The sequence below is a fragment of the Chlamydomonas reinhardtii genome, chromosome 4 (genome assembly GCF_000002595.2).
Source record: "Chlamydomonas reinhardtii strain CC-503 cw92 mt+ chromosome 4, whole genome shotgun sequence".
NCBI classification, from domain to species: Eukaryota; Viridiplantae; Chlorophyta; class Chlorophyceae; order Chlamydomonadales; family Chlamydomonadaceae; genus Chlamydomonas; species Chlamydomonas reinhardtii.
This window is the reverse complement of record NC_057007.1, coordinates 4,052,331-4,077,465: the sequence shown is the minus strand read 5'-3', so window position 1 is coordinate 4,077,465 and position 25,135 is coordinate 4,052,331. Positions and strand designations below refer to the sequence as shown.

The 25,135-nt window shown below is 63.4% G+C and overlaps 5 protein-coding genes across 5 annotated transcripts; 4 read left to right on the top strand and 1 right to left on the bottom strand.

Annotated features, from left to right (window-relative positions):
• Nucleotides 1-8: 8 nt before the first annotated feature.
• On the bottom strand, nt 9-7,500 carry CHLRE_04g233202v5 (uncharacterized protein). Its single transcript, XM_043062123.1, has 15 exons — nt 7,097-7,500; nt 6,637-6,651; nt 6,326-6,375; nt 5,977-6,091; nt 5,764-5,801; nt 5,477-5,583; nt 5,301-5,382; nt 4,941-5,142; nt 4,482-4,724; nt 4,284-4,320; nt 3,985-4,160; nt 3,696-3,754; nt 3,458-3,551; nt 419-580; nt 9-307 (listed from the first exon to the last, which is right to left on the bottom strand). Exons 1-15 carry the CDS (start codon nt 7,304-7,306, stop codon nt 146-148), a joined length of 1,752 nt encoding a protein of 583 aa, XP_042925475.1. The 5' UTR covers nt 7,307-7,500; the 3' UTR covers nt 9-145.
• A 100-nt stretch (nt 7,501-7,600) lies between these two features.
• Nucleotides 7,601-12,795, top strand: CHLRE_04g233102v5 (uncharacterized protein). The gene is made up of 12 exons (XM_043062122.1): nt 7,601-7,781; nt 7,872-7,931; nt 8,005-8,134; nt 8,346-8,563; nt 8,700-8,896; nt 9,088-9,448; nt 9,616-9,729; nt 9,861-10,173; nt 10,305-10,545; nt 10,694-10,790; nt 10,989-12,127; nt 12,317-12,795. Exons 1-12 carry the CDS (start codon nt 7,725-7,727, stop codon nt 12,405-12,407), a joined length of 3,018 nt encoding a protein of 1,005 aa, XP_042925474.1. The 5' UTR covers nt 7,601-7,724; the 3' UTR covers nt 12,408-12,795.
• Nucleotides 12,796-13,250: 455 nt separating this feature from the next.
• On the top strand, nt 13,251-16,452 carry CHLRE_04g233003v5 (uncharacterized protein). The gene is made up of 7 exons (XM_043062121.1): nt 13,251-13,963; nt 14,245-14,303; nt 14,512-14,622; nt 14,770-14,865; nt 15,055-15,192; nt 15,530-15,752; nt 16,012-16,452. Exons 1-7 carry the CDS (start codon nt 13,368-13,370, stop codon nt 16,196-16,198), a joined length of 1,410 nt encoding a protein of 469 aa, XP_042925473.1. The 5' UTR covers nt 13,251-13,367; the 3' UTR covers nt 16,199-16,452.
• A 48-nt stretch (nt 16,453-16,500) lies between these two features.
• On the top strand, nt 16,501-19,626 carry CHLRE_04g232902v5 (uncharacterized protein). Its single transcript, XM_001703635.3, has 4 exons — nt 16,501-16,623; nt 16,894-17,015; nt 17,530-17,643; nt 17,964-19,626. Exons 1-4 carry the CDS (start codon nt 16,587-16,589, stop codon nt 18,057-18,059), a joined length of 369 nt encoding a protein of 122 aa, XP_001703687.2. The 5' UTR covers nt 16,501-16,586; the 3' UTR covers nt 18,060-19,626.
• Nucleotides 19,627-20,184: 558 nt separating this feature from the next.
• Nucleotides 20,185-24,936, top strand: CHLRE_04g232802v5 (uncharacterized protein). The gene is made up of 7 exons (XM_043062120.1): nt 20,185-20,306; nt 20,417-20,580; nt 20,702-20,922; nt 21,118-21,679; nt 22,038-22,097; nt 22,312-22,401; nt 22,791-24,936. The coding sequence occupies exons 2-7, from the start codon at nt 20,449-20,451 to the stop codon at nt 22,974-22,976; spliced, it is 1,251 nt and encodes a 416-aa protein (XP_042925472.1). The 5' UTR covers nt 20,185-20,306; nt 20,417-20,448; the 3' UTR covers nt 22,977-24,936.
• The last annotated feature ends 199 nt before the right edge of the window (nt 24,937-25,135 follow it).

Genomic DNA, 25,135 nt, shown 5'->3' with positions numbered 1-25,135 from the left:
CTCCTCCGTCTCCCACCATTTCGAAAGCACCGTGCCCAAGTCATCGGCTTGTGCCATTTTATGTGACGCCATTAAACCGCCAGACCAGCCGCTCCTGCATGTCCTCGTATAGTATGTGCAATGCGGCATCATGGATTCACGTCACTCAGTACCTGGGCCCTCCCCAGTCATTGTAAACGGTCACCTCGGCTCCCTCGTCCTCCGCCCACTCTGTGGCGTTCTTCACTCCCAGCTTGCCCAACACCAGCCCCCCGCCAGGCAGCAGGTAGCCGTGCAGCCGGTCCGCCTCACGAGCAGCTGCGTAGGCCTGCGTGCATTAGGGCGCGCATGATTGACGAGCAGCGAGTGGGAAGCCCACCTCTGCTCTTTTGGAGGTCGTGCTGATTGCCAGCACGAGCACTGCCCACCTCACCCTCACCTCGGTATCGTAAGGCGTCAGCAGCTCGGCCACGTGCTTGAGGAAGCCCAGGAAGGGGCCCGGCTTAAGGCGCAGGTGCTTATCCCGTGCGAAGTATGAGTGGTCCCAGGTGAGGGAGCCCTTGGCTATGGTCTTGTTGAACAGCCCCTCTTCGATGTCACCCTGCGTGCGGGGTGGGGTGGGCTTGAGGTAAGGTTCAAGGGCTAGGACGCGGCACGAGTAAAGATTGTGGCTGAACTAACTTGCCACCCCACCCCACCCCACCCCACCCCACCCCGGCTGCCACGTACTACGAGCCTACCACGCCCCTCACACGTGACGCCTTCCCCGCCCCCCAGCGCGTTCGGCTCCAACGCTGGCGCCATCCCTTGATACTAACTTGGACCCCGCGTGCTACGCCGGCACACTCAAGATGCACAAGCAGCCCCCTTTCATGTGCTTCCCCGCCTGCTCCCCGAGCTGCCCCGTCACCGCTCTCAGCAACCTTGTCACCGCTCTCCTGCGCGCCGTCTCCATTGAGTTCCCCGCGCTCTGATGCCGCTTGCTGCCTGGCACGCTGCCCTGGATGTGCCTCTCCTCTACCGCCATCATGTCCCTTGACAGCCAGCATAACGCCGTACAGTTTTCGCCCGCCCACCCCTCCCTCCACATCGCCCGCCTGTACACCAACCTGCCCCACGCCGAGCCTGCAGGACCCTCACCTCCCTCCTCACTCATAGCCTGGCTTCGTTGCCTACCATCCGCGTCATCTCCCACATCCCCCCAACCCCTGCAAGCCCGACTATAAACCCTACCACACCGCCACCTTAGGCTCTGGCACGCCCCGGCCGTGCCGTACCAGCGCTCGTGACGGAATCGTTACCCGCAAATTCACTGCTGACGAGTTCGCTACCAACGTCCTGGACGCGCTCCTGCCCTCCAACGTCATCGCCGTCGGCCCCATTCTCGTCTGGCTAACTTGCGGCATCCCCATGGGCATCGCTGCCGCCCCTTTCATTGCCTAGCTCTTCTTCGGGTGATATGAACTGCACTTCCTGAACCAAAGCCGCAATCCTGACCTTTCCCTTGCACGCGGCATCCTATGCTGCTGCAGCCTCAGCCGCCGCTACCTCGACGACCTGCTGTGCCTTATCAACCCGTGGCTCAAGCACCTGCTCCACACTTCACTAACCTATGAGGGTCTCCGCGGCCTCTAGCCCCCCCCCCTTGCTTTCCGAACCCGCACAGGACCACCCCCGCCTTCCCCCAGGATACGTCCCCCTCCTTGACATCCTGTGTTGACCTACCGTGTACTACGGCCGTTGCTGGGTTATGACACACATGTACGACAAACGCGAGCAGCCCGCCTTTGCCTCACCTGCGCGGACCATTTTTGCTACGAGACCGCCAACTCCGTCAAGCCCTCATCTTCCAAGCCTACTCCCGTCCTGGCATGCACAGTTACAGTGAGTCATGGGGTGCATCTGTGCAAGCCGGGGGGCAATGTACACGTGTGAGGCTCCTATCTACATGGTATCAATATGTCCCGGGGCGCTAGCAGGGCCCCGATGTACACAGCTACGGCCCCTGGATCCTTGCTCTCAAAGCGGGTGCGCATTGGGTGGTCGGCCAGCTCACCACCCTCATCCAGCGTCACCCGCAGCTTTTCTACTTCCAACGTCGCGGCATTCCCAAACCGCCGGCTCCCCCTACTGCTGCCGTGTCGCCACGGGCTCGACCTCATGCAGCACGTCCACTTCTACCTACGCGGCGCCCCTGCCCCGCACCTGCCCTGACCAGCGGCCACGCCTCTAACTCTCCGTCCTCCCCTCCGCCCCCTCCCTTTGCGGGCGCCCATGCTGGCCGAGGAGTGGGTAGCCGTTCGCGGCCCGCACGCTGCCCACGATCCTCTTTTCTCACCTACCCACCATTGCCCTGCACGGACCACAACACCCCCGTCCCCATTCCTCGTCTTCTCCCCCTGCTCGCATTACGCCCCCATCCGCCCGCTCCCTACTTGTGGCCGCCCTGGCCACACACTCTCTCCCTCTTCGCCATCATGGCTCCACATTGTTTTTGCAACTTGCCTTTTCATTGCGTAAAAGGGGGGCCTAGATAGACTGTGTAGACTTGGTTGTGCGGTGGGCGATGGAGGAGGAGAGCGCAGCGCCGCCCAAGAAGCAGCGCAAGCGCGCAGGCTGAGGAGCCGGCTGGTGTCTGGGTAGCGGTCCGCGGTGGGGCTGGCAGAACATGCGCAGCGGCATGACAATTAGTGCGGCTGTTGACAACTGTGCTGCGTCTGGCTGCGGTTGGCTCTGCTGTGGCATCGCGATTGCTAGGCACCTGGTTTGGCTATGTGCCTGTGGAAACCGACCCCGGCTATGTCCGGGCGATGAGGTTGTTCGGCCTCAGACTGTGGAGGGGCTCAGCCCCTTTTCCCGTGACCGGGGAACACTTGTCATTGCGTAACGTGACAGACACACCGTTTTTCTACCCATCTCCTGCCGCTCAAAGCCTCAAACCTCTGCCGACAACCCTCTGGCGACCCTGGCGCTCGTGGATGCCTGGCGCCCGGGATTTCTTGCAAATGCATTAGGAAAGCCAGCGCGTGAATAGATTGTTGCATAGTTCCTGTGACGAGTGTTGCGCCTGGGTGGCAAAGTGCGGAGCTGGCGTCCGGCGGGACCTGGCCAACCGATGGCCACAACCACATGTACGAGACTGAACCTTACCACCGGCGCGCTCTTCTTGCATTTTCGTGACTGGGTGGGCTTTCTTTATTCTAATCGGACCTTTCCGTTGGGCCTGGGCACACAACCCGCCCCCCCCCATGCTGGTTTAGTTTGGGCTGGTACTTACCAAAACACACACACACACACACACACACACACACACACACACACACACACACACACACACACACACACACACACGCAGAAACGGCTACCCCCCCCCTTCTGGGTCTTGGTTTCTTTGGGATTGGTTTAAAATCCCCCCCTATCCCCACACCTGTCCGCCTGCCGCATCAACTCCCCTCCCCAATCCTGCTGCCCCGCTCACGTTCTGGCACTGCTCGGGGTCCTCCACGTTGAGTGCGAAGAAGCGGATCCTGTCGTGTGACTTCTGGTGCTGGGGCGGCAGGTACTTGTCAGGCCTGGGGGTGTAGGGGCAGCGAGGTAAGGGGCTGAAGGGCGGGTGCCGTGATCCAGAGACCAGTCGCGTGCCAACGGAAGGATCATACACGACACCATTGTGAAAGGCCGTCCGCCCTTGCAATGGTCGCAGCCCCTCCACTCACCAGCTGCCGTATTTCGTGCCAAATTGACACGGTCGCAGCTCTACCAGTGCAGAGGAGCCCTGTGTGTTTGCGTGTAAGTGGGGGGAGTTGAGAGCGGTTCCGTGTCAGCACAAGGGTCTGAACGGCAGAAGTGCAACATTACAATATGACGCTCTCGACTCTCCACGGTTCCTGCTGATTCGTCCCTTACCAGCCCGATCCCATCAATTGTGTTAGCTCCTGCCCTCTCCTGCCCTCCCCATCCAATACGCCCGCAGCGCTATGCAACGCACCGCTATGGCGTCCTCACCTGTCTCAGCCACCAGCTGTTGGAGGCTCCGGCGCCGTGCACCACCACCAGCACGTGGGCGGTGCGCACTGCGGCCACGTTGGTCAGGAAGCGCGAGCGGCTGACCCGCCCGGTGGAGGCGTCGGAGAAGGACGTGGCAGCGCAGGCGATGCCCTCGAAGCCGCCGGCGGAAAACCCTGAGGTGGAGGTCGCGGTGCGTTATAGCGCAAGATAGTGCAATGCGGGCCGACACGAAGGCAGATGACAGCAACGAGCCAACAGCAGTTGCACCCGCCCTCAGCTCGCTGTCCACTACTCACCCCGCTTGTCGGCCTCCTCACAGGCCTCCAGCAAGTCCTGCACATGATGCGGACAGAGGCAGTGAGGCTGTTGGCGGCGACTTGAAACTCTTTGTGGTGCTTCTTTGTTCAACCACGGCCCACGCCCTTGGCTTGGACACGCACCCACTCACCCCCTTCCCCCAGGTACACGCACGTACCCGCCGCAGCCGGCCCCACCTGCATGTTCTTGATGTTACGCACTGGGCCGTGTCGGCTCTCAATCAGCACCCGCAGCTGCACGGGGTCGCGCGGATCATGATCGGGGTCGTTGGGCTCCTCATCCGTCACCTCACGGCCGTTGTAGACCAGGGACGGCGCCGGCAGCTGCTGGGCCGCCTGCATGGCTTCCACCACCCGCGCCGCCACCTCAGCCAGGGGGACGCCCACACGCGCCTGCATATCCCACTTGCAGTACAATAGCTGCAGGCAGGCCAGCAAAGGTGGGGCTCAGGTTCCTTTGCGCATAAGCTTCTCTCTGGCAGTGCGCTCTCTCCGTGCGCTTTCACACCGAAGCGTGCGCGCACACACACAAACACAATCACACATAAACATAGCCGCACACAATCACACACACACACACACACACACACACACACACACACACACACACACACACACACACACACACACACACACCCGCTTGAAGCAGTGCGGTTGGGACTCGTCAGGCGACCAGGCCACAGCCTGCTCCGCCGGCACCGTATCCGCCTCGCCCGCCTCGACGTCCTGCCAGTCCGTGTCCTCTTCCTCGTTGTCGACACGCCGCCGCCCACCCCTTTCCTGACCCACGGGGCAGCCGCGGGCTCCCAGGTCCGCCGAGGTGATGAGCGGGTACTTGCTGCGTCGGACAAGAGGCCATGGCCGGTGGAATGAGGACGCCGGGAGAGCGCCAATAGCGCATCACATGCAACCCCGCCCGCCCCAAGGCCAAACCCACTCCAGCGGTTTCATCTACGGTATGCCGGCGACCAACTACCCGTCCCTCACCACACTCACCTGTAGGGCTGCATCAGCAGGGAATGGAAGGGCGCCAGGCCCAGGCTTTGAGGCGTCAGCAGCACCAGCGTTACACGCGGGTCTGGCGGGGACAAGCCACAGCAAGGATCAGGGCATGGAACTGGGAAGCGGGTCGCGCATGGCAATCAAAAAAACAAGCAGCGCGCTAGGCTCACCCAGCGCCAGGCCGTGCACCGCGGACACGGCCCGGGCGAAGAACTCGCCCATGTTGAAGGGGAACTCGGGCGCCAGCAGCACAGGCAGCGTGCAGTTGGAGAAGGAGCTGCCGTGGGGGGAAGGGGGGTGTATTAGGCAAGGGGTCAGGCGCGGACAGCGAGCGTACACTACGAGCAGGGGAAGGGCAAGGTGGACACGATCCCACTCTGGTCTAGTTATACCCTGCTTGGTCTGCACTTGTGCCGCGTTTTGGATGTTGTGGGCCATGCCGCGTCCTGCCACTCACGGGTTGCGTAGAGCTGCGGTGGGCTCATGCGCACTCGCCTGCACGCACATCCAGCACACCAGTAAGCGGGCCGTCTCGCAATGGCTCCAAAGCCCCATTCACAAAGCGGGACCGCTCCCGTACCAGTATTCTGTCTTGAGCCAAACGTGCGCATATCAAGTATCACCATCAGCACCCCTGGTCCCCTTGCACACACCCCTCCGCCGTCCTCACCGCCCTGAACTGCAGGTGGTATTTGGGCTGCCGCCCCCTCAGCGCGTCTGTGTTGGCCTCCAGGGCCGCGGGGAAGTTCCAGATGTCCACGTAGGGCAGCTCAGGGACCAGCTCACTGCGCGTGCATATGAGGCGGAAGAGGGGCGCCCAGGTACAGGGCTGAGGTGAGGGATGGGCAGCGGCGAGGCTGTGTGCTGGGGTCAACAGAGGACCAGTGACGGACGCTCTAGTCGGGCACTACCAGACGGGACCAACGCGCGCCCAGGTCTAGTGTCTGCACACGCCACCACCGCCCCAACGCCACCCAGCTCTCCAACCCCATCCCAGTCCGGCGGCGACCTGCACCGACCGCTTGGGATTTGCGAAGGAGTACCGGTAGTCGTGTGTGACCAGCGTGTCCTGCCGCGGGCGGGGCGGGGGGTGGGCGTGTTACAGCCTCATGAGGCTGCATTAGCCCCTATGGTGGGTAGAGACGGACTCACAGATGCTCTGCCGGACAGCCTGTGGGGCAGCCCAATCCGCCACTCCACGGGATAGTTGAGAACCCGTGCCCCTCGCCATGCCCCTCACCCGTCAATCCCCTTTTGAAACCACGATGCATTCATGATACACAGCTACCACGTGTGGCGAGTGTGTGGACTGGCCTGGCCTGGACCGCACCTGGTGTGCGCACACCTGTGGACAGGCGGACAGGCGGCGGTTGGGCAGCAAGCGCGGCAGCAGTTTACGCAGCAACTGACACACGTGCGCGGACGCCTCAACGCCATCATGTAGGTGCAGGTACCATACACACCTAGCGCCACCCTTGTATTCTCGTGGGTGGCAGCATGACCAGACCCGCGACACGCGCCGGCTCTTCCCACCCCCCCACCCCACCCCCACCCCGGCGCCGCCCACCCTGCTGCTCCACGACGCCTCGGCCCCTCCCATCAGTATCATCGCTTGCACCTAACGCTTCTGCCTGTGCTCCACTCGTTTAACTTGGTTTGGTTTAGTTCGGACTGGTATACACAACCCCCACCCACCCACCCCAAACAGCTTTTCCAAACATCCCTGCAACCCACACACCCCACCCCACCCACCCCACCCCACCCCCCACCCCACACACACCGCTGCTCACCAGCTCGTAAAGCTTGCAGTAGGAATAATCCTCCAGCGCCTCCAAGTCCAGGGGCACGCACTCCTGGGCCTCGTTAGCAGCCTGCTCTTCCTGCTGGCGGTTCTTGCCTTCGTCGCTGCTCTTCCGGTGCTTGGCGTGGACGGCAACGTGCAGGCTCACACACAGGCACACCAGGCACGCCACGGCCGCCAGCTTTGACCGTCTCCACATGGCGAACTCAAGCAGCCTACTCCATCACGTTTATATTTACTCTAGCAGCCCCTGCGCGGGCAGTATTTGCTCATCCTCTGACTGACCGGAGCAATTGTTCGTTCGGCAAGTAACACTGCTCGGTCTGGGCCGACAACCGCCCACCAGTGGCCGTGAGACCTTGACTGTGCTATGTTGTGATGTTAATCCACGTTAATTAGCAAAGGGACCGGTCAATCATGAATCGAGCAACAGGAACTGCACTAGATTTGGGCACTCCGCGTTGCTTGAGTCTGTCGTTGCGTCGATGATTTTGTTATACAAACTAAGGACAACATTGTTCTTAGTATGATCGGGTGGTGACCTTGCGAGCTGCGGATTCCAGTTTGGGCCTGTTCGTCTGTAGGGCCCTCGCTTGCAAGAGCGGTCTACTGAGCGGATGGGCTGCTGCCAGAGTCTCCCGGAGGTTGTGGAGCCGGTGGTGCAGCGACGGAAGGCAAGCACCTTGAACGATGATGCGCAACTCCGCGACAGCTCGAAACAACTATGCTCTCTTCTCCGCGTTTGTGGTCACCAATCATGACAGGGTGGGACGCCTGTTGTAGAAAGCTGCTTTCCAGAGAAGCACGGCCCCGGAGGCTACAAGGTGCGCCCGGGGCTGCGGCAGCTTGCTTGTCCCCCTCGTCTGGCCCACGCATCCCTAACCTTCCACTGCACAGGTCCTCGTCACCACCTCTTCAGCGGAGCTCGATTTTTGTCCCACAAGCGGGACGGCCCGCGGGCGCGCATACGCGCGCACGGTTGTCGGGCCTACCTGGCTGTTCGCCTGCGTTTTTGAGTGCCTGCCAGGTGCGGCCGCTCCTTACGTGAGGCACTGTCAACCCCCCCTTAGATGCGAAGGGACGCATTGGCATACCCACGACCTACCGCCATCTCATCACTACCATCTAGCAACCCCCGATGTGCCCGATATGCGGCCCTTCATCTCCCCGCTCGTTTTAGCTTGGTTTGGGTTAGTTTGGGCTGGAAATCACAATACTCCCTCCCTTCCTCCTGCCAGTTCCCGGCGACAGCGGCGACGTGCGGTCCCGTGGCGTGTACTCAGACGCAGCCGCCCAGTACTGCGCCGACACAGCCTATGAGGTCTTTGCACAGCAGCAGCAGGCCAGGCGAAGCACGGGCCACGCCCAGGGCGCTGGTGACATGGCGGGGCTGCTGGGGGCTGTGCTGGCGGCACTGGACCGCCGCTTCCTGAACGACCCGGCCGTGATGCCGCAGGTGGGTGCAGAGTCTGCATGCGGAGGCTGGGGGGAGGTGGTAGAGTGGGGTCAGGTAGAGACTAGTGTCGTTGCAGGTCAGCCAGCCTAACGCGTGCAGGCCTCACCCCGCCCTGCACTGCACCTCACCTCGCCAGGACCGGCTAGGCTCGGGCTGCACCGGCGTGCTGCTGCACATGGACCTGGCCGCGCCACCGGAAGGCGCGGAGGCAGGCGGCCGTGTGGCGGCTGTGGCGGCTGTGGGCCCGTGTGCGGCGGTGCTGGGGCAGCGGCAGGGGGGCTTTGCCTCAGCCACTGCGGCGCCGCAGCTGCTGGCAGGAGGCAATGCGGCAAGGTGAGGCCATGTGCTTTGGATTGTGGCGGTGGGTTGGGGGCTTGGGATGAGGCACTGCTGATGCACACGGTACGGCTGGCTGCGGATGAGAATTGAAGCCACCATGGTTGCTTACACGTGTGCCACATCTGCCGTTGCGGCGGTTGGCGCGGCACTCCTGAATACTGTGACGCCGCCCGCACCCCCTGCAGCCACGCGGCGGTGTGTGAGCTGCTGGAGCGGCTTGGGGCGGAGCGGTCGGCGGAGCTGGTGCGGGTGCGGCAGCAGCTGCAGCAGGCGCAGGCCGGCGCAAAGGCCAAGCCGGGCAAGGGAGTCCAGCAGCCGCCGCAGCCCGTGCTGAGTGCGGTGGTGTCGGCAGCGCCGCAGGAGCCCAGCTACGCCCCGCAGCCCGAGGCGCCGGCCGTACTGGGCTTCGGCGCCTGCAAGGGCATGGGGCAGCTGGTGGCATTGCCACCGGGCGGAGTGGGGCCTGTGCCCGCTGGTGCAGCACCCGGAGCGGCGCCGGGTGAGGTGCCCCCCACACCACCCCCATGTGTGGGGCTGGCGGTGCAGGTGAGCCTGGCTTTGAGCTGTCACATGCAACAACAACCGGTTGGCCGCTCAACTCTGGCATCAATCCTGCTTATGCGGGAGACCGCCCTTATCATTTGGAAAGCCTGAGCCTGCACCTGCCCGCCTGCCTCCCCGCCACCCCACAACTCCCCACCCCGCACACCCAGACGGCCCGTCACGTGCTGCAGCCTGCGGACGAGAGCTTGATGCTGCTGGGCGCGGGGGCGGTGGCGGCGCTGAGCCCGGCGGAGGCGGTGTTGCTGATGCACCGCTTCGGGCAGGTGAGAGGAATACGGGTGATGGGTGCTTTGGGAAGGTGCGCTCACGCCGCGGACACCTCTTGCCTGCGTTACTCGATGCACTGTGTACCCAGTGTTTAATGGTGCTGGCTTCTGCACTCCCCACCCTGCAGTTCGCCTTCATTTCTTCGGAGGACAAGCCGGCGCCGCTGGACTCGCCTGCCTCCAGCTCCAGCTCCAGCTTGTCGCAGGCACCTGCCCAGCCCCAGGCCGTGCAGGCGGACAGCCACGGCAAGGCCGGGCCCCGGCCACCCACAACGGCCAGGGGGCCAGGCCACCAGACCAGTGCTGCTACTGCCGCTGCCGGTGGCGGCGCTGGTGTTGCTCCCTTCAACGCGGCGCGGTTGGTGTCGCAGCAGGCGGCCATGGCCGTGGGGCGGCGGCGGGCGCAGCGGACCGCGGCCGCCGCTGCAGCTGGTGGCTCCGGTGAGGCTGGGGTGGGAGGGGGCAGCGTTGTGGTAAACTTCTTTGGTGGCTTCATGTTTCTGCGCTTTCTGGCGCGCAATTCTCACCTCAACCCTTGATCACGTGTTATGCATGTCTACCCTGTCACGCAGCTCCCCCGCTCGCCGGCTTCCCCTCCTGCTGCGCCGTGCTGGCCCTGTCCCTGGACTGGTCGCCCGCTGGGGCCGGCCGCGACCCCGCCTCCCCCGCCGGCGTGGTGGCGGGCAGTCCGGCGGCCCTGGCGGCGGCAGCGGCAGCAGCACTGCGCGAGGGCCGGCGCGGGCTGTACCGGTGGCAGCAGCTGCGCGCCTACTACAAACTGGCCAGCAGGCGCCGGGCCGCACTCATTGCCAGGTGGGGGGTGGGCAGCAGGCGCCCAGTCCGGTGTGTGGCAAGTACAAAACCCCTGCGCAACGTTACCTAATGTGTCTGTTGTGGTCCCCGCCCACCCGCGCTGCCCCACGACAACCACCCTGCCTGCCTGCCCCCTCCTGCGCCGCAGGTGGCACGACCTGTTTGACAGGGTGGTGGGGGCAGCGGCGCAGGAGGCCAAAGCCAAGGAGGTGACGGCGTGGAAGCGCATGGGCGCGGCACTGCAGGTGGGTGAGAGGGAAGGGGAGGTGCTTGCACTGCGCCCAGTAAGAGAATACGAACAGGGACAAGGGGTATGTGCGCGCGCATAAGCTGTGGGTACGGTGACGGGCGCGAGAGCGGGCGCGGGGATGAGGGAGCGATGGCGAAACGCAGGGGTGGCTGTGTACGTCTCAGGCACCGTACGCCCACCCCCGCCTCCGCAGGTCAGCACCGCGGGCAAGGTCAAGGTCATTGAGGGAAGCAGCGGTCAACAGCCGCAGCAGCCGGCAGCCGCAGTGGCGGCCCCCGCGGCGGCAGCTCTCGCTGCTGCTGCCGCAGCGCGCGGCAGCCCCATGCGCCCGGCCGCGCCCAGCGCCAGTACAACTGCTGCCACTTCCGGGCAGGCCGCCTCGCGCTCGCCTTCGCCCCCACCACCGCCGCCACCCGCTACCGCTGCGGCTGCTGTCAGCCAGCAGCAACAGCCAGTGGCGGCTCGCGTGGCGCAAGCGCCAGCTAAGGCGGAGGCACATGCTGCTCGTGCGCCCTCGCCGCCAGCGGCCGCCGCTGCTGCCCAGGAGCACAGCCCCCCTCCGCTGCATCACAGTGCGATACGCCTGGAGGAGCGGCCGCTGGTCGGGGTGGCGCAGCGGTATGCAGTGGCAGTGGAGGGCGCTTCGGAGCAGGACACTGCGGTATCGGCAACCGCAGTCGCGACTCCGCCAGCACAGCCCGCGGCCTCGGCGGCTGGTACTGTGGCCGGACCTCACACAGCCGTCACCCCTGCCACTGCGTTTCCTTCAAGTCGAGGTGCGGCTTCTCCGGCCGCTGGCGTGGCGGCACTGCCCGCGGCCTCACCGCACATGACGCCCCGCGGCAGCACCGGCGGCAGCGGAATCCCCACTCCGCCCGCCACCACCCCCAGCCGTAGCAGCGGTGGCGCCCCGGCGGCCTCACCCGTGCCCCTGCTCGGCTCCATGACCCGAAGCGGCTCCTCCCGCCTGCCAGCTGCACCGGGAGCGGGCAGCTCCGGCGGCGCCAGCAGCGGCGGCGCCAGTGCAGTGCCGCAGCAGCGCAACTCCCCTCCAGTCGCCCGCACTGTCGCCCCCTCGGCGGCCCGGCCTGGCGCACCTCCCGCCCTGTCTCCGCCCCTGCTTGAGGCTGAGGGCGAGGCCGGCGCGGACCTGATGTCGCCGGATGCCGACCAGTTGGCGCTATGGGCTGCGGAGGCAGCGGAGGCGCTGGCGGCCGGGCCGCAGCAACCTCAGCAGCAGTCGGGCGGCGGGGCGCTGCAGGGCGCTGCGAGGGGCTCCATGGGCCGCGCCACCGCTGCAGCTGCTGGGTCGCGCATCCCACTCAGTCCCAGGTGAGTGGGCGGTGCAACTGAGCGGTTACCTGTTGCGCACACAGGTCGGCAATGGGACATCAACGCCGGCAGCTGCAAATTGAGAGGCTGCGGCCAACCTAGGGCTTTTCAGTACATTCCACGAGCTCGACTGTGCTCCGCTGTTGCTAAGGACGCTCCCTGCGCGTGCGGCTGTGTGTGACTGCGCAGTCGTGCGGACAACATCTCGTCTGGCGGTCCCGCCGGCGCCAAAGCTACCTCTGGCGCCGCACTGGCTGGCGGTGTCGCGGCGTCACGCTGAGCGGGGTCAGCCAGCGAAGGGCCGTGTGCGGCCGTCTGAGCTGCAACCTCTCACATGGGGCAGCCGAGAGGCTTCAATAGAGATTAGAGAGTCTGTCATCAATCAGATGGCGGTTGCGTGTGAATGTACCGGATGGCGCGCTGTGCTGGAGAGGCTTCATGAGGGTCTTGTCCCCTGGGGGTGTTGCATTGTTGTCAGGGGAATACTGCAGGAGAGTGCACGAACATCAGGCGGCGCCTTTGTTGCTTGCTGGCAGAGTATGTGCAATTGTGCCGCAAAGTAGAGGGCGACCACATAGAGCAGGTACATAGTGGCTGTGGAAGCGTGTTGTACTATGGCTGGTTAGTTGATGACACGCCATCCGCCATCAGTGTAACACGCAATCAGTGATGAACTGATGATGCTGACATCCACGCCAGGCTAACGGTGGCATGCAACCTCCCCACGGAAGCCGCTTAACCTCTCTTTTATGGTCCGGCTGGCTCAAGACGGGCGGCAGTGCGGCACGGCAATCCGGCCGCTGCATGGCCCAGCAGCCCCGCGCCGCCGAAGTCAGCTACCGCAGCCGTCCCTGTTCCGTCTCCTCCAAGGTATAACCGTCCGACCCCGAGCCAGCTAATGCACATTACCATTGGCTCTTGATTAACCAGGGAAGGGTTTGAACTGGAACATGAGAAAGTAGTACGGTGATGGTAAAGGTACCGGCCGTCGGCGACGGGCACCACCATGTAACAGGGGGACAGCGGGGGCGGGGGGGGGGGGCTCATTCTGGCTCATTCCGGCATGGATGTGCCGAAGGGCGTAGCGACCCTTGCGTTATTGAACAACTATACTTAATTTAGTGATAACAGTTTATTAGTAAACCTTTTGCTGGGACTACAGGTGCAAAACTGTTAGCATCCATCTACAGTTTCGAGCAAGAGCTCGTTAGTGAACCTATTGCTCATACACATAAATATGATGCGCTTCGAAGCTAGCATATCGCAGCACCGTTACTGTCGAGGCTTTCTGATCGGCGGGCTGTCCCTGGCACGGCGCCAAGTGCACCCGGCCACGCCTCAGCAGCGGCAGCAGCGTAACTCCGTCCTCGCCTGCAGCAACACGGAACCTCAGCGACATGATGGGAGCCTACAGGCCCCAAAGCAGCAGCCGCTGCTGTTGCCGCCGGCTCAGCTGCGGAAGGCGCTGTGCTGGTGCTCCGCCGGGCTGCTCGTGCTGCTGCCTGTCGGCGCCCCTGGCACGCCAGCTGCCCACGCCGCCACAGCCGCCGCAGCCACTGCTAGCCCCGCCTCCGGCCTGACCTCCCTTGTCTCAGGGCCCAGCAGTGCATCCGCCCCATCCAGCAGCGGCTCTGGCACACGGGCCTTCGCCTCCAACGCAGCTCCAGCGGTCGCCGCCGACTCGTCGGACGCCAGCACCGCCAGCGGGCCGGGCTGCGGCTCAGACGGGCTGTGTGGGGGCGAGGTGAATGGCACACTCAACACGTGCGGCCTTAGCGCCTTCAGCTGCGTCAGTGTCATGAGCGATGACGCGGAGCACTTCGTGGCGCCCTGGGAGTGAGTGGGGCGGGGCACCGAGGCAGGCATTGGTCACGGTAGTGGCGGGGCGGGCACGTAGCGTGTCCGGGGAAACAGGTTTTGGGTGAGTTTTGGAGCGGGGTGTAAAGAGCATGTGACGCATGCCGCCGTGTTATGCACCCGTCGCAACCAGCGCGTTGGGTGTGCGCACATGATGACAAGGCCTGACACCCCGGCCGTCACGGCGCATGTCACGGCGGCCCGGACGCCTGACACCACCGCGCCAACCTCCCCCCTCCCCCCCCCCCCCGTGCACACAGGTACGAGCTGCCGGGCGGGCGTGAGGCGGCGGTCGATGCGCTGGTGGCGGTGGCGACAGGTGCGTGCGTACGTGTGTGATGGTGGCTGTGGTGGCAATGATGGTGGCTGGACATGAATTTGTGTTGGCAATAGGACGTAGCGGATACGTGTGTGGCAAGGGCATGGAGCACATGCAGCGAGGCGTCATTGTATCACCCGCACCGGCCCCCCTACTCCCTCGCGCCACCCCCACATACACCCCGGTTCACCTCCCGCCCCCCTCCCAGGCGGCGCCTACGAGCCCGTGGGTCTGTCCAGCCAGCCCTACGTCACCAACGGCTACTCCCGACTGGACGCGGCAGCATACATGGTCAAGAGCGCAGCAAGCGCAGTGACGGGTACGTAGGGTTATGGGGGAGGCTTGGTGTCCTGAATCCCGACTGGACTTCCTATGCGTACCTCTACTCGGCCCTCAACTGCGCTCTCACAATCCCACCACTCACCGCCTTTGCTCGCCCCCGCCCTGCTGTGTCCGCTGTGCGCAGGCGGCCCCGCACCTGAGCGGCCTCAGCCCCTGCGCGACCCGCGCGGCTTCGTGCCCTTTGACGGCGTGTTGGTGGACCGACACACCACTGCTGACGGTGCGCCGCCTCACGACAGGGCAGGGGCACAGGGGGAGGGCAAAGCGGCGGCGAACGATGTTGTCCTCGGCGCCTATGCGGCGTGTGGGCAGGTGCACGGTGCCATGTCTTGGCCACCGGCTGTGACGGTCCCGTGTGAGCCACTGCCCACTGCAACATATGCGCACGCGTATAAACAAACACATGCAGGTGGCATCTATGTGCGCATCGTGTTCGGGAGCCAGCAGCCGGGCCAGGGCCAGGGGGCGGCGGCTGGGGGCTCGGCCTCGTCGGTCCCAGCTGAGGCTGGCGGGCAGCTGCTGGACGCCGAGTTCCTGTTCCCACAGGGTGAGGCGGCAACTGGCTTGCCGCGCCCGGCCGCGCCCCGCCCCGCCTGTGGTGCTTTGGTGTGCGCTCACGCAACACGCACAACCATAACGCGGAAACAAATGTTTGGCGTGTCGTAGACTGCGACTTTACGTCTCTACCAAGAGTAGAGGAGATAGTAGTAGCCCACGCCACATCTCCCGTCTAAGCCCACGCCATGCCTTCCAGCCCAGGTCTAAACTCTGAAGACTGCCAACCAGACACCGGAAGGTCTCACCGTGCAACCTGCTCCTCACTAGATTATAAAATCATTTATTCTCCCCGCCACTAACACACCCGACCACATGTCGCCTGCCAGGTGACAGCATTGTCACGTTGCGGTGCGCGGAGCGGGCTTCAGGCGCAAGCATAGGGCTGGAGGGAGTCAGCGGCAGTGGCATGATGGCGGCGGCGGCGGCAGGCGGTGCCGGCGGCGAGGCCGAGTCGGATTCCGCTGCCGGATCGAGCGGCAGCGGCAGTGGCGGGCGGCTGGTGCTGTCGTTTGACAGCGGCCTCACGTGGGACACCAACACCGCGCGCAGGTGGGGGTCGTACAGGGATGGGGACCGACAAATTGCGTCTGCAAGTCCGCCACAACACACAGTCGACCATGGCACTCCCCCTTTCGGACCAGTGTCACCCGACCTGCTGCAGCAGCAGCAGCCCCTGCTGTGCCCCACTGCGCGTGCCCACTCGCACACACAGCCTAATGCTTAGGCCACCATTGTGTTTGCTCACCGCAAGCCTTCCTCACGCACTCTACCGCGCCTCCACTCCCCCACTGGCCATTATGCCGTACAGGCAGCTAGAGTCTCTGCGTAAGGCTCTGCGCTGGCAGGTGGTGCCGGTGGTTGCGGAGTTCGACCCCAAGTTCAACAATGACAAGCCCCTCTGGTTTGAGCGGCTGTACACGCCGTTCAGGGGCGTGGGCGCCAGCATCCGGGGCGCGGCGGTCGGCGGCGCCGGAGGTGACCCACTGCTCGACTGAGCGATGAGTGGTGGTCGGGGTGGCGGTGGCCATGAGCAGTGGTAAAAGGGCCTACTGGGAGTCTGCATGGACACAGCGTACGGTGGGCGGAACAGCGCGATGGGCGAGCCCCAAAAGCATTATAAGGTGATCGTTGCATTGATGGACAAGTATCACTGCTACAGAAAGACAAAGTATGGAGGAACGGTGCGCACAATTTCAGGCAGACGCCGCAAGGCCGCGTGATCCTGTTAAGACTGTAAAAGAAATTGAGCGGTTAAGAAAGTTCTTGTTTAAAAACCAGGAATACCGGTTCACAGACCGCGAGCAGACCCACTTGTTCGGCGCCATCCAGGCCCACTACGCCGCGCACTGCGAGCTAAGCGAAACGGAGCGGGAGCCGGCGCTGATGTTGGTTGATGATGCATTGAAGATGCCATTCACGGGTGAGGTGGAAAATGGTGTCAGTTGGTGCAAGCAACGCGGAGGGGTGACTGAAGCCGTGGCTTCAGGCCACGGTCCTGCCCTGGTCACGATCACGAGTTGCACTGCAAGGCTTCGAGGGCCACCAGCTAGGGGTTGATCAGGGAGGGTGGTGGTTCCTGAGGCAGTCGTGGCACGTGATGTGGCCGGGTGGGTCCTAATGCATGTGGTGTCCAAAAGCCCCGAAAGGGCTGGTGCCATCGCCGGCTGCTGATGCCTCCCGGTCCTGACAGTGTTCACCACCTCCCACAAGAAGACCTACCTCAAGTGGCACGCCAAGCTGACGGGCGAGGGGGACAAGGGCCAGCAGCGGGGCGCGGCGGCGGCAGGGGGCGGCAAGCCCGTGACGTACACGGTGAGCTACGGGCGTGCGGCCGTGTGTGCACACACCCCAGCAGGAGTCGCAGTCGGCGGGGGGATGACAGCTCGGGACATTACCGGTGTGGCCTAACGGTAGTGGGCGTGACGTGCTCCGGGACGGCAACGAGTGCAACACCATTCCATGTATACCAATACGTGCAACTACGGTATACAACATCGCAACTCCCTACGAGCTGTAGATGTGCTCGACTACGAACAGCGGGATTATGGGATGCCCGGTAAACGCTTCTTACGCACTTGGCGCAGTGCATGGACGCTTATATGTGCGCAATTCGGGGTCAGTTCGTGCGTCGATCGCCCGTCGGGAAGGGGGGGGGTACAGGTTGATGCAGGTAAGGATGCCACGACAACGGTGTCGGCGCGTTCACCCTTGGGGTAATTGGTAGGTATACGTAAGTAACTCCCGCGTTTGGACGTGTCTCTTTCCCGCATCGTTGTTCGACCCATACGTATCCACGCGTAGCCGCACATGCTCCCCCCTGCCCCAGGTGTACGACCTGCCTGAGGGCGGCGCCTGCCTGGGCCTCATGACGGACGAGGGCGACACACTGGAGCTGCAGCTGGCCGGGCCGGGGGCGTGCCAGCCGGAGCTGCTGGCGCAGGTGGGCATGGCGTGGGATGGGGTGATGGACATCTGAGGGGAAGATACGAGGCGGGCGGGCAGCAGGGCACCAGCCGGCCGCATGCACAAATACGTGGGATGAGAGGCCGTGGTGCTGTGGCGAGAGGCGTGCACATCGCCTGCCGCCTGCCACCTGCTGCCAACTGAGGCAGTCCAGGGGCCCATGGCTTGGGGTGGCGCAGCAGCCTACGTGGTGAAACGGCACAGGATGTGTCTGCCAGCAGTCTTGCGTTCTTACGCTCTGCCCTCATATGCAGCACCCGTCCCACACGTAAACCCAATCCTAACTTGCTGACGCAGATTCGTGCTGCGTTCGAGGCCGGCGAGGACGAGGTGCGGATCACACTAAACGCCGACCGCACCACAGTCACCGGCCTTTTGGGAGCCAAGAGCTAGCCCGTAGCGGCGCATAAGCAGGCACGTGGCACGGAAACAATCAGCTATAATCGATATCTAGGAGAGGTGTGTGGAGGTGCAGCAGGTGGGGGAATTGTAGATACCAGCCCAACTAAACCGAACCCAATGCAAGAGAGCGAGGAGGAGAGCGTGGCCTATTCTTCATAATGGAGTGGCACGCGACAATGGTCCCCATCCCCGAAATGCACTGAGTTCCCAGGGGTGGCGAAGTGGTAGCCGTTCAGGGGGGGGGCGCAAGGAGTGAATCAGCACCGGCATGACTTATGATGGCGGGAGCACTGCCAGGTTGAGGTTGTTGTGATGTTTCAAGACGTGCTGTGCAGGCCGTGAGGTGAAGAGTCGAGTTCCGGGCTGCGGGCACGTCGGTAGTCAAGCGGTTCAACCATCCACGGCTGTCCCAGCGCCCTGATTGAGGCTGTCCAGGAACGGCCAGGGCAGGGGCACCGTAGCACTGCGTTTGTGGTAGCGTGCAAGAGAACAATTGCAGGAATGGGCCGTGGCATTGCACCAATATAATGTTTGGGCACTACGTCATGGATGGTCCACTATGGATGCCATCATCATTTGGGCGCCCGTCATTACCGTATCAAGCACAACAGAGGCTGAGGGTGACTGCAAGAGTCCCGTACCTGGTCGGTCCATAGACAAGATTTGCGTGTGAGGCCTTGTAGGCGGGTCGGCACAAGGAAATCTGTAGGTCCATTTGGACCCACCGTGGCCAGAGTGGTTATTCATTGTAGGCATGAGTGCATTTGCATGTCCTGTATCACAGTAGGTCGCAGACTGCCGTGCCTGTACGGAGCGGCCCCGGCTATGTCTGGGAGATGAGGCAGACGCTTGCGGCCTCAGACTATTTACGTGGCTCAGCCTACTTTCCCATGCAAGGGGAGCTTGTCACCAGCAGTTGCGGCATGCATGTGCGTAGCGGAAGGGGCGAGCAACACCACGTGGAGGAGGAGAGCGCGGCGCCGCCCAAGAAGCGGTGCCGGCGCGCAGGTTGAGGCCGGCTGGTGTCTAGTTCGGGTCTTTGCTGGCGAACATAGCACCGCACAGTATGTGGTAGGCCGCAGCCTGCCGCAGCAGTGAGGAGTGTTGTGGGTTCCTGCTGTTTGGTTGATTGCTGGCTGTACTGTTGCTTGACGGCGGGACGTGGCTGGACACATTACGGCGGGCCGTTTCTGTACGAACCGACCCCGGCCATGTCCAGGAGATGAGGCAGACGCCCGCGGCTCAGACTAGAGGCGTGGCTTTTTCCCATGCGAGGGGAACTGAGACACCTGTCGAATGTTGGTCGAATGTTGGTTGTCTGCTGTGGGTGATAGGACGAGGCGAATCGCAGAGACGTAGACAGAGTGAGGCAGGGCTGGACCCTGGGCTGAGGGAAGGGAAGGTGGTGCGGAAGGGGAAGGCGGCATGTGGCAACTAAGCCCGCAGTGTTCGGTGTTGCGGACAAAATTTGCCTTCAGCCCAAGGCGTCCATACTTGGCATTCGCGTGCATCTTTCGATGGCCCTTGTCTTCATGACTTCCAATCATTTAACACCGGCCTTCCGGTTACACCACCCAATTCAACTGCCCGTGTCCTCACCAGCATTACATCAACTTCTCCAACTGTGCATGCCAAGCAACTCGATTGCTCAGGCGCTTCCCCAAAGGAGCAAGCCAACCCTTGTTAGGCTATTGCAGCTCGCCACTGCTACACGCTTGCAAATACTGTAACGCACAGCACATTCCGCCCCACACAACATACTCAACGCAGCATCTATCTACAATGAACAACGCTTCTTCAGCAGGGCCGGGCGGAGCGTCATCGGGCAGGCGGGCGGCGGCGTTGGAGCGTGACTTGCAGCGCCTGCTGCTGCTGGCGGAGCAGGCGCCCAAGGTAGTGCCGTATTCCGGCTGGCGGAGTGGGGCGTGTGTTGTATGTGTGGCTTGCCCAAAGCCCTGGTCCCATGACCGTGCGTTACGGGCTCACCCCGGCTTGCATGCGCTTGCCGACGTGCCGAGGACACGCGTGTCGCCGTACCGTCGGTCGGTGTGGTCGGTGCTTGCGTGCGGCCTCTCCCTACACAGTCTATGATTTTATGGCACCACATCAATATGATGCAGTTCATCCTGAAGACGCCGGGAACAACCGGCTACAACGTCCATGAACGGGCAAGACACCGTTCCGACGGCCGTCCGTGGGCCGCGTCTGCCTGGTCGTCTCGGAGCATAAACGCCACATGTAAGGCTGGGTGTCGGCGTTGGGGTTGCGTGGCGTTTACTGGCGTTTCGAGCCACTCCAGTCACCGTTCGAACCTTTGCCCTCCTCGGCTCGTTTTCGCCTGCGTGCAGCCACAAGCTTTCGACTCACACCAGCTGAAAAAATGACAGCAACAGTGGCGGTGCCAAGCGCGGCGCCAAACGACCAATTATGGCCCTCGCCTGGCAGATGGCCAACACCAGCCCCGCAACGGAATTACCCGTGCCCCAGTGCTGTCTACCATGGAAGCGCTCAGGTGCGTCTGCATAATATGCGAGGGTTGCGAGGAACCCGAGTCGTCGCGACGGGCTTTGGAAGGTCCCTAGCCGTGCCCCGCGTTATAAAAACATGCTCGACGCTATGCTGTGATACTGCAGGTGACGGGGCTGCTGAAATCAAAGACTCAGGACTATGTCTTAACTGGTCGACAAATTGCGCTCGACTTGGCTGGGGAAGAAGCGCCGGACAGCCTGTTTAACGAGCGCTCTGCCTCAAATCTGGCTGCCTCAGCTGCTGGATGCAGCAACGGGCCCCTCAGCACGATTGACATTTTGACAACCGCTAGTCTGGTCGTCACAGGCGTCTTCGATGGCCACGGGTGGGCAGGCTGGCAGGGGCATGAGCGTCGGCTCAGATGCTGCCGGGTCTGGGCAGAAGGGTGTCAAGAAGAAGCCGTTTTGGGATGCTGACGACGGGTTAGGCGTGAGCGATGGGACAGTGGCACACACCCTGTTGCCCGCTGACGTCCTGCTCCCTCGCCTGTTCCCTTCCCCCTCCCTCCCGCAACGCACAGTGGCGACTGCTCGGCCCGCTACGCTCAGGAGGCCATGCTGGGCGCCATCGCGGCCGACCGCCGGCTGCACGCGGGGCTGGGCGGCGGCGACGCGGATGTCACCCGCACCGCGCTCAAGGCGGCGTTCGCGCGCGTGGACGCCGACCTGCTGGCGCTGCAGGAGACCTGCGAGTGCGAGCCCGCCCCAGCCCGCGGGGAGCCCTCCAGAGGCCAGCACGGCGGCTTGGCCGCGCCCTCCCCGCCCAGCGCCTCGTCCTCGGCTCCGGGGCAGCCGGTGTGTCATGACGGCACCACTGCGCTGGTGACTGTGCAGCTGGGCGGGCTGCTGGCAGTGGCCAATGCGGGCGACAGCCGGGCGGTGCTGTGCCGCGAGGGGCAGGCGGTGCGGCTGAGTCGCGACCACACGCCTGCGCTGCGCAGTGAGCGGGAGCGCATCGAGGCGGCGGGCGGCCAGGTGGTGACAGCGCGAGGTGCGGCGCGGGTGCTGGCGCCGGCGGTGCAGGGCGCCAGCACGGTCAAAGCCCTCAGTGTGTCACGCAGCCTGGGAGACCCGGACTTCAAGGTCAGGCAGGCGCGAGGGGGGGGCGGGCGGGCCTGTGGCTTGGCGCGGGTTGGGTCCCGTGAATGGGTGAAATTCTGTCTCTTAATCTCCAAGCGACTTTGCATTGACATCCCCCGATCGATCCGAGACGAATCCGATTGTTGTGGCGAGGTGGCCGAGCGGTCTAAGGCGCTAGTTTCAGGCACTACCCGAGTTAACTCAGGTGAAGCTACTAGTCCGAAAGGGCGTGAGTTCAAATCTCACCCTCGTCAGCTTTTGTGCGCCAGAGCGGTCGCCGGGCTTTTCATACCCATTTACGAGCGTTTGCCACCTTGTGCGACACTGGTATACTAGCCCCTGCGCTCTTTCCTTGCCGCAGGCCACTGGCCTGCTGATTAGTGAGCCCGACGTGGCGGTGGTGCCGCTGGTGGCGGGGCAGGTGCGTGGTCGGCGTCCTGGCGGATTCCGGTGCGTGGGAGCCAGCGGCGGCCACTGTGGATCAAATATTCTGGTAGCGTTTGAGTCTGGGAGACCGGAGGAGTGTCTGAGCGTTTGGTCCGCTTGCAGTCGATTCCTGTAGCCGCCTGCCTCGACCACTCATGCTGATGGCACATCCATTGCTGATGACACACCTACTGCTGTTGCCTGCGCAGGACTCGTTCCTCATCTCCGCCAGTGACGGGTTGTGGGGCCTGGTGGGCGACCAGGAGGCGGTGGACGCAGTAGCGGTGGTGCTGGCGGAGGTGAGGGCGGCAGGCCAGAAGGGCGGTGATGCCTGGCATAGCGCAAACCCAACGCGAGAGAACAATAATGTGCCGTGTGCCTCTGGGTGGGGGCCTCAGACACTGGGAGGGAGACCAAGCCAAGGTGTTGAGTAGCAGCTTGCGCAGCGCCCAACTGGTTCGTTCAACTCGTGGCAGAGTGGCGGGCAGGGCGGTTGGCAATGGTACTGGGGGGGGGGGGGAGCAAGCCAAACGTGATGGCTTCTGGGGTGATAGACACGGCAGAGACATACCGTATTGATGCCACAGCTGCCATCAGGTCCTTCGCTGTGCCATAGGTAACCCCTACCCACATGGCCCTCCTGATCCTTCTGCACCGGCGTGCCCCCCCGCCCCCCGCCCGCCTGCAGTATGCGCGCATGTCCGCCACCGCCCGCTCAGGCGCGGCCAAGGCGGCGGCGCGCGCGCTGCTGAAGCTGGCTCAGGACTGCGGCAGTGTGGACGACATCACAGTGGTGGTGACCGTGTTCGCTTGGGGGGCAGCCAGCAGCGGCGGTTCAGCCTCGGCAGCAGGGACCGCACCTCGGGGAACGTGATGCCGCATACATGAGGATGAAGGGGCACGGGGAGTAGAACCGAAGTTTTGGACGGAAAGGAGCCGCCAAGCCCTCCAGCCTCGTCTCCAATCCCCCACCCCCCGTGTCGCGCTGCGCCATGTTGCGGCACTGGGCTGTGCGGCCGGGGGTCGTGCGGCGGTCTGTCCTGGGGCAGGGCAGTGCGCGCGGCCATAGGGTGCAACGCGACACCCAGTGTTGCGTGGCCGGAAGCCCATACATATAGAGTACCGGCGTTTTATTGCGGCAAACGGTGTCTTGTCGAGTCAGAGTGCAGGGAAATGCTAGTATGTCTGAAGAGCGAGTGAGCGTGTTGATGTGTTCTGTGTTTCATACCTCCACTCATACAACGGAGTTTGCATGAAGCCTTCGCTTGCGCTGTATGACCATGCCGATGATTGCTATCCTATGCGGCGCTGGTGGACACAGCAGGCTCGATTCCCTATTCCCACGGCGGCATGTGGTGACTTGCTGGGGCCGCAGGTCCGGTCGCCCTGCAGTCCCAAGGGGGCCGACACTACGTGGCTGTTGGCACGCACCAACAGCATTGGTGACGTGCATGCCACAGGCGCTGCCGCAGACAGCGCAGGGGAGTGGCGAGGGGGCATGGGGCATTGCCGGCCCCCGAAGCCGGCCTAGCGCGCATACCAGCATGGAACATGTGTGTCATTGAGTGTCGGCGGTGTGGGTCACGCACGTTTAGTCGGGCGTGTATGTGCGTGCTTGCGGCCTGTGCATTGACATTGGCACTGGCGCTGGCCCACCAATATGTTGTTGTGTTGACTGGTGTGGTAGTGAGGGCGCGGACATGGTGTTGCGGTTCAGGGAGGTGCGGCTCAGGGAGCTGTGCTCCCGCTGCAGGGCAGTGGACGGGCGGGCGGAGTGTACCCGTGCCGGCCAGCGGGGGGCAGCAGGGTCAGCTGTTGCAGGTTGCAGCACGGCTCACATGGGCGTTAGAGCTTGATTGCTTTTTTGGCAGCATGGGCGTTGGAGCTTGATTGTATTTTTGGCTGAGCCCCCCCAGCGAAGCGTTCCAAGGGGGGGGGGCGAAGCCCCCCAGGAACACCCCTGTCCGTGGCTGCGTGGCTGCGTGGCTGCGTGGCGTCGGCAAAACTACGGTGTGCGGGCAGCGCGTGACAGAACGGAACATGTATGATTGACATGTACGCGGACGTGTGGTGACCACCCAAGTTGCGCAGTCACAAAGTATGCCAGCATTGCCAAGCATAGCCTGATGGATGTTGGCCAAGAAACGTATGGTGAGCATGTGAGCGGTGATACGAGTAGTATGGGCTGAGGCCAGGAGCACGTGGCCCTGTGGCGTGTACCTGTGTCCAACGGTGGTGATGTTGTAGTTGTTTGCAGGAACCGCGATGTCACCGGCGCGAACCAAATCCGCCTTCTTCTGATGCTCAAGCTCATGGGCTTTGGCCGGCCGCCGGCGCTGTCACGGGAGCACCAGCAGCAGCAGGGGTTCGGGTTATAATGTGGGGCGCGGTGTATGGAGGTGGCATCCTGTATGTTTATCTGGGCGCTTCATTGCGTCAAGCCAATCGAGATTTTTTTGTGCGAGCCGCCTGACCTGACTCCGGTTAGTGCACGTGCTTAGGTACTGTGCCGCATCGGGGTGCTCGATGGTGAAAGCTTTTGCTTTGATTGTGACTTCAATGGAAGCCCGCTGTGGGGGCGTGGGCGCCCCGGCGGAGCCATTGGATCCCCGGTATCCAAGACCGCTTGCGGGGCTCTGTACCGCAGTACCGGTACTGGAAGTCGCCAACTTTTGAGGTGGACGGTTTTGCTTGTTGAGTTTGTTTATTCGCAGTTCGCCCTCCACGGGTGCGACATGCCCCCACGGTAGGCCATCCGTGGACCGTGGCTCTCGCCAACGCGGCGTCCCCACACGCCTCAACGTGTCACCCTGCGCATGTAACGTTTCAACGTGTGATCTCGAGCTGTGCCATGCAGCCCTGCCAGGGGTGAGCCCTGCCATCCGCCTGTATCCCCTTGCATCCTGCAAGCACGTGCCCTCAGATTGCCAGTGCGTCCACATACCCGGCCCTACCCGGCCAAGGCGGGGCATGTTTGGGCTGTCCCGTTGTGAGCAACAAGGAAGGGCCCGGATGTCAATCTAATTGGGCCTC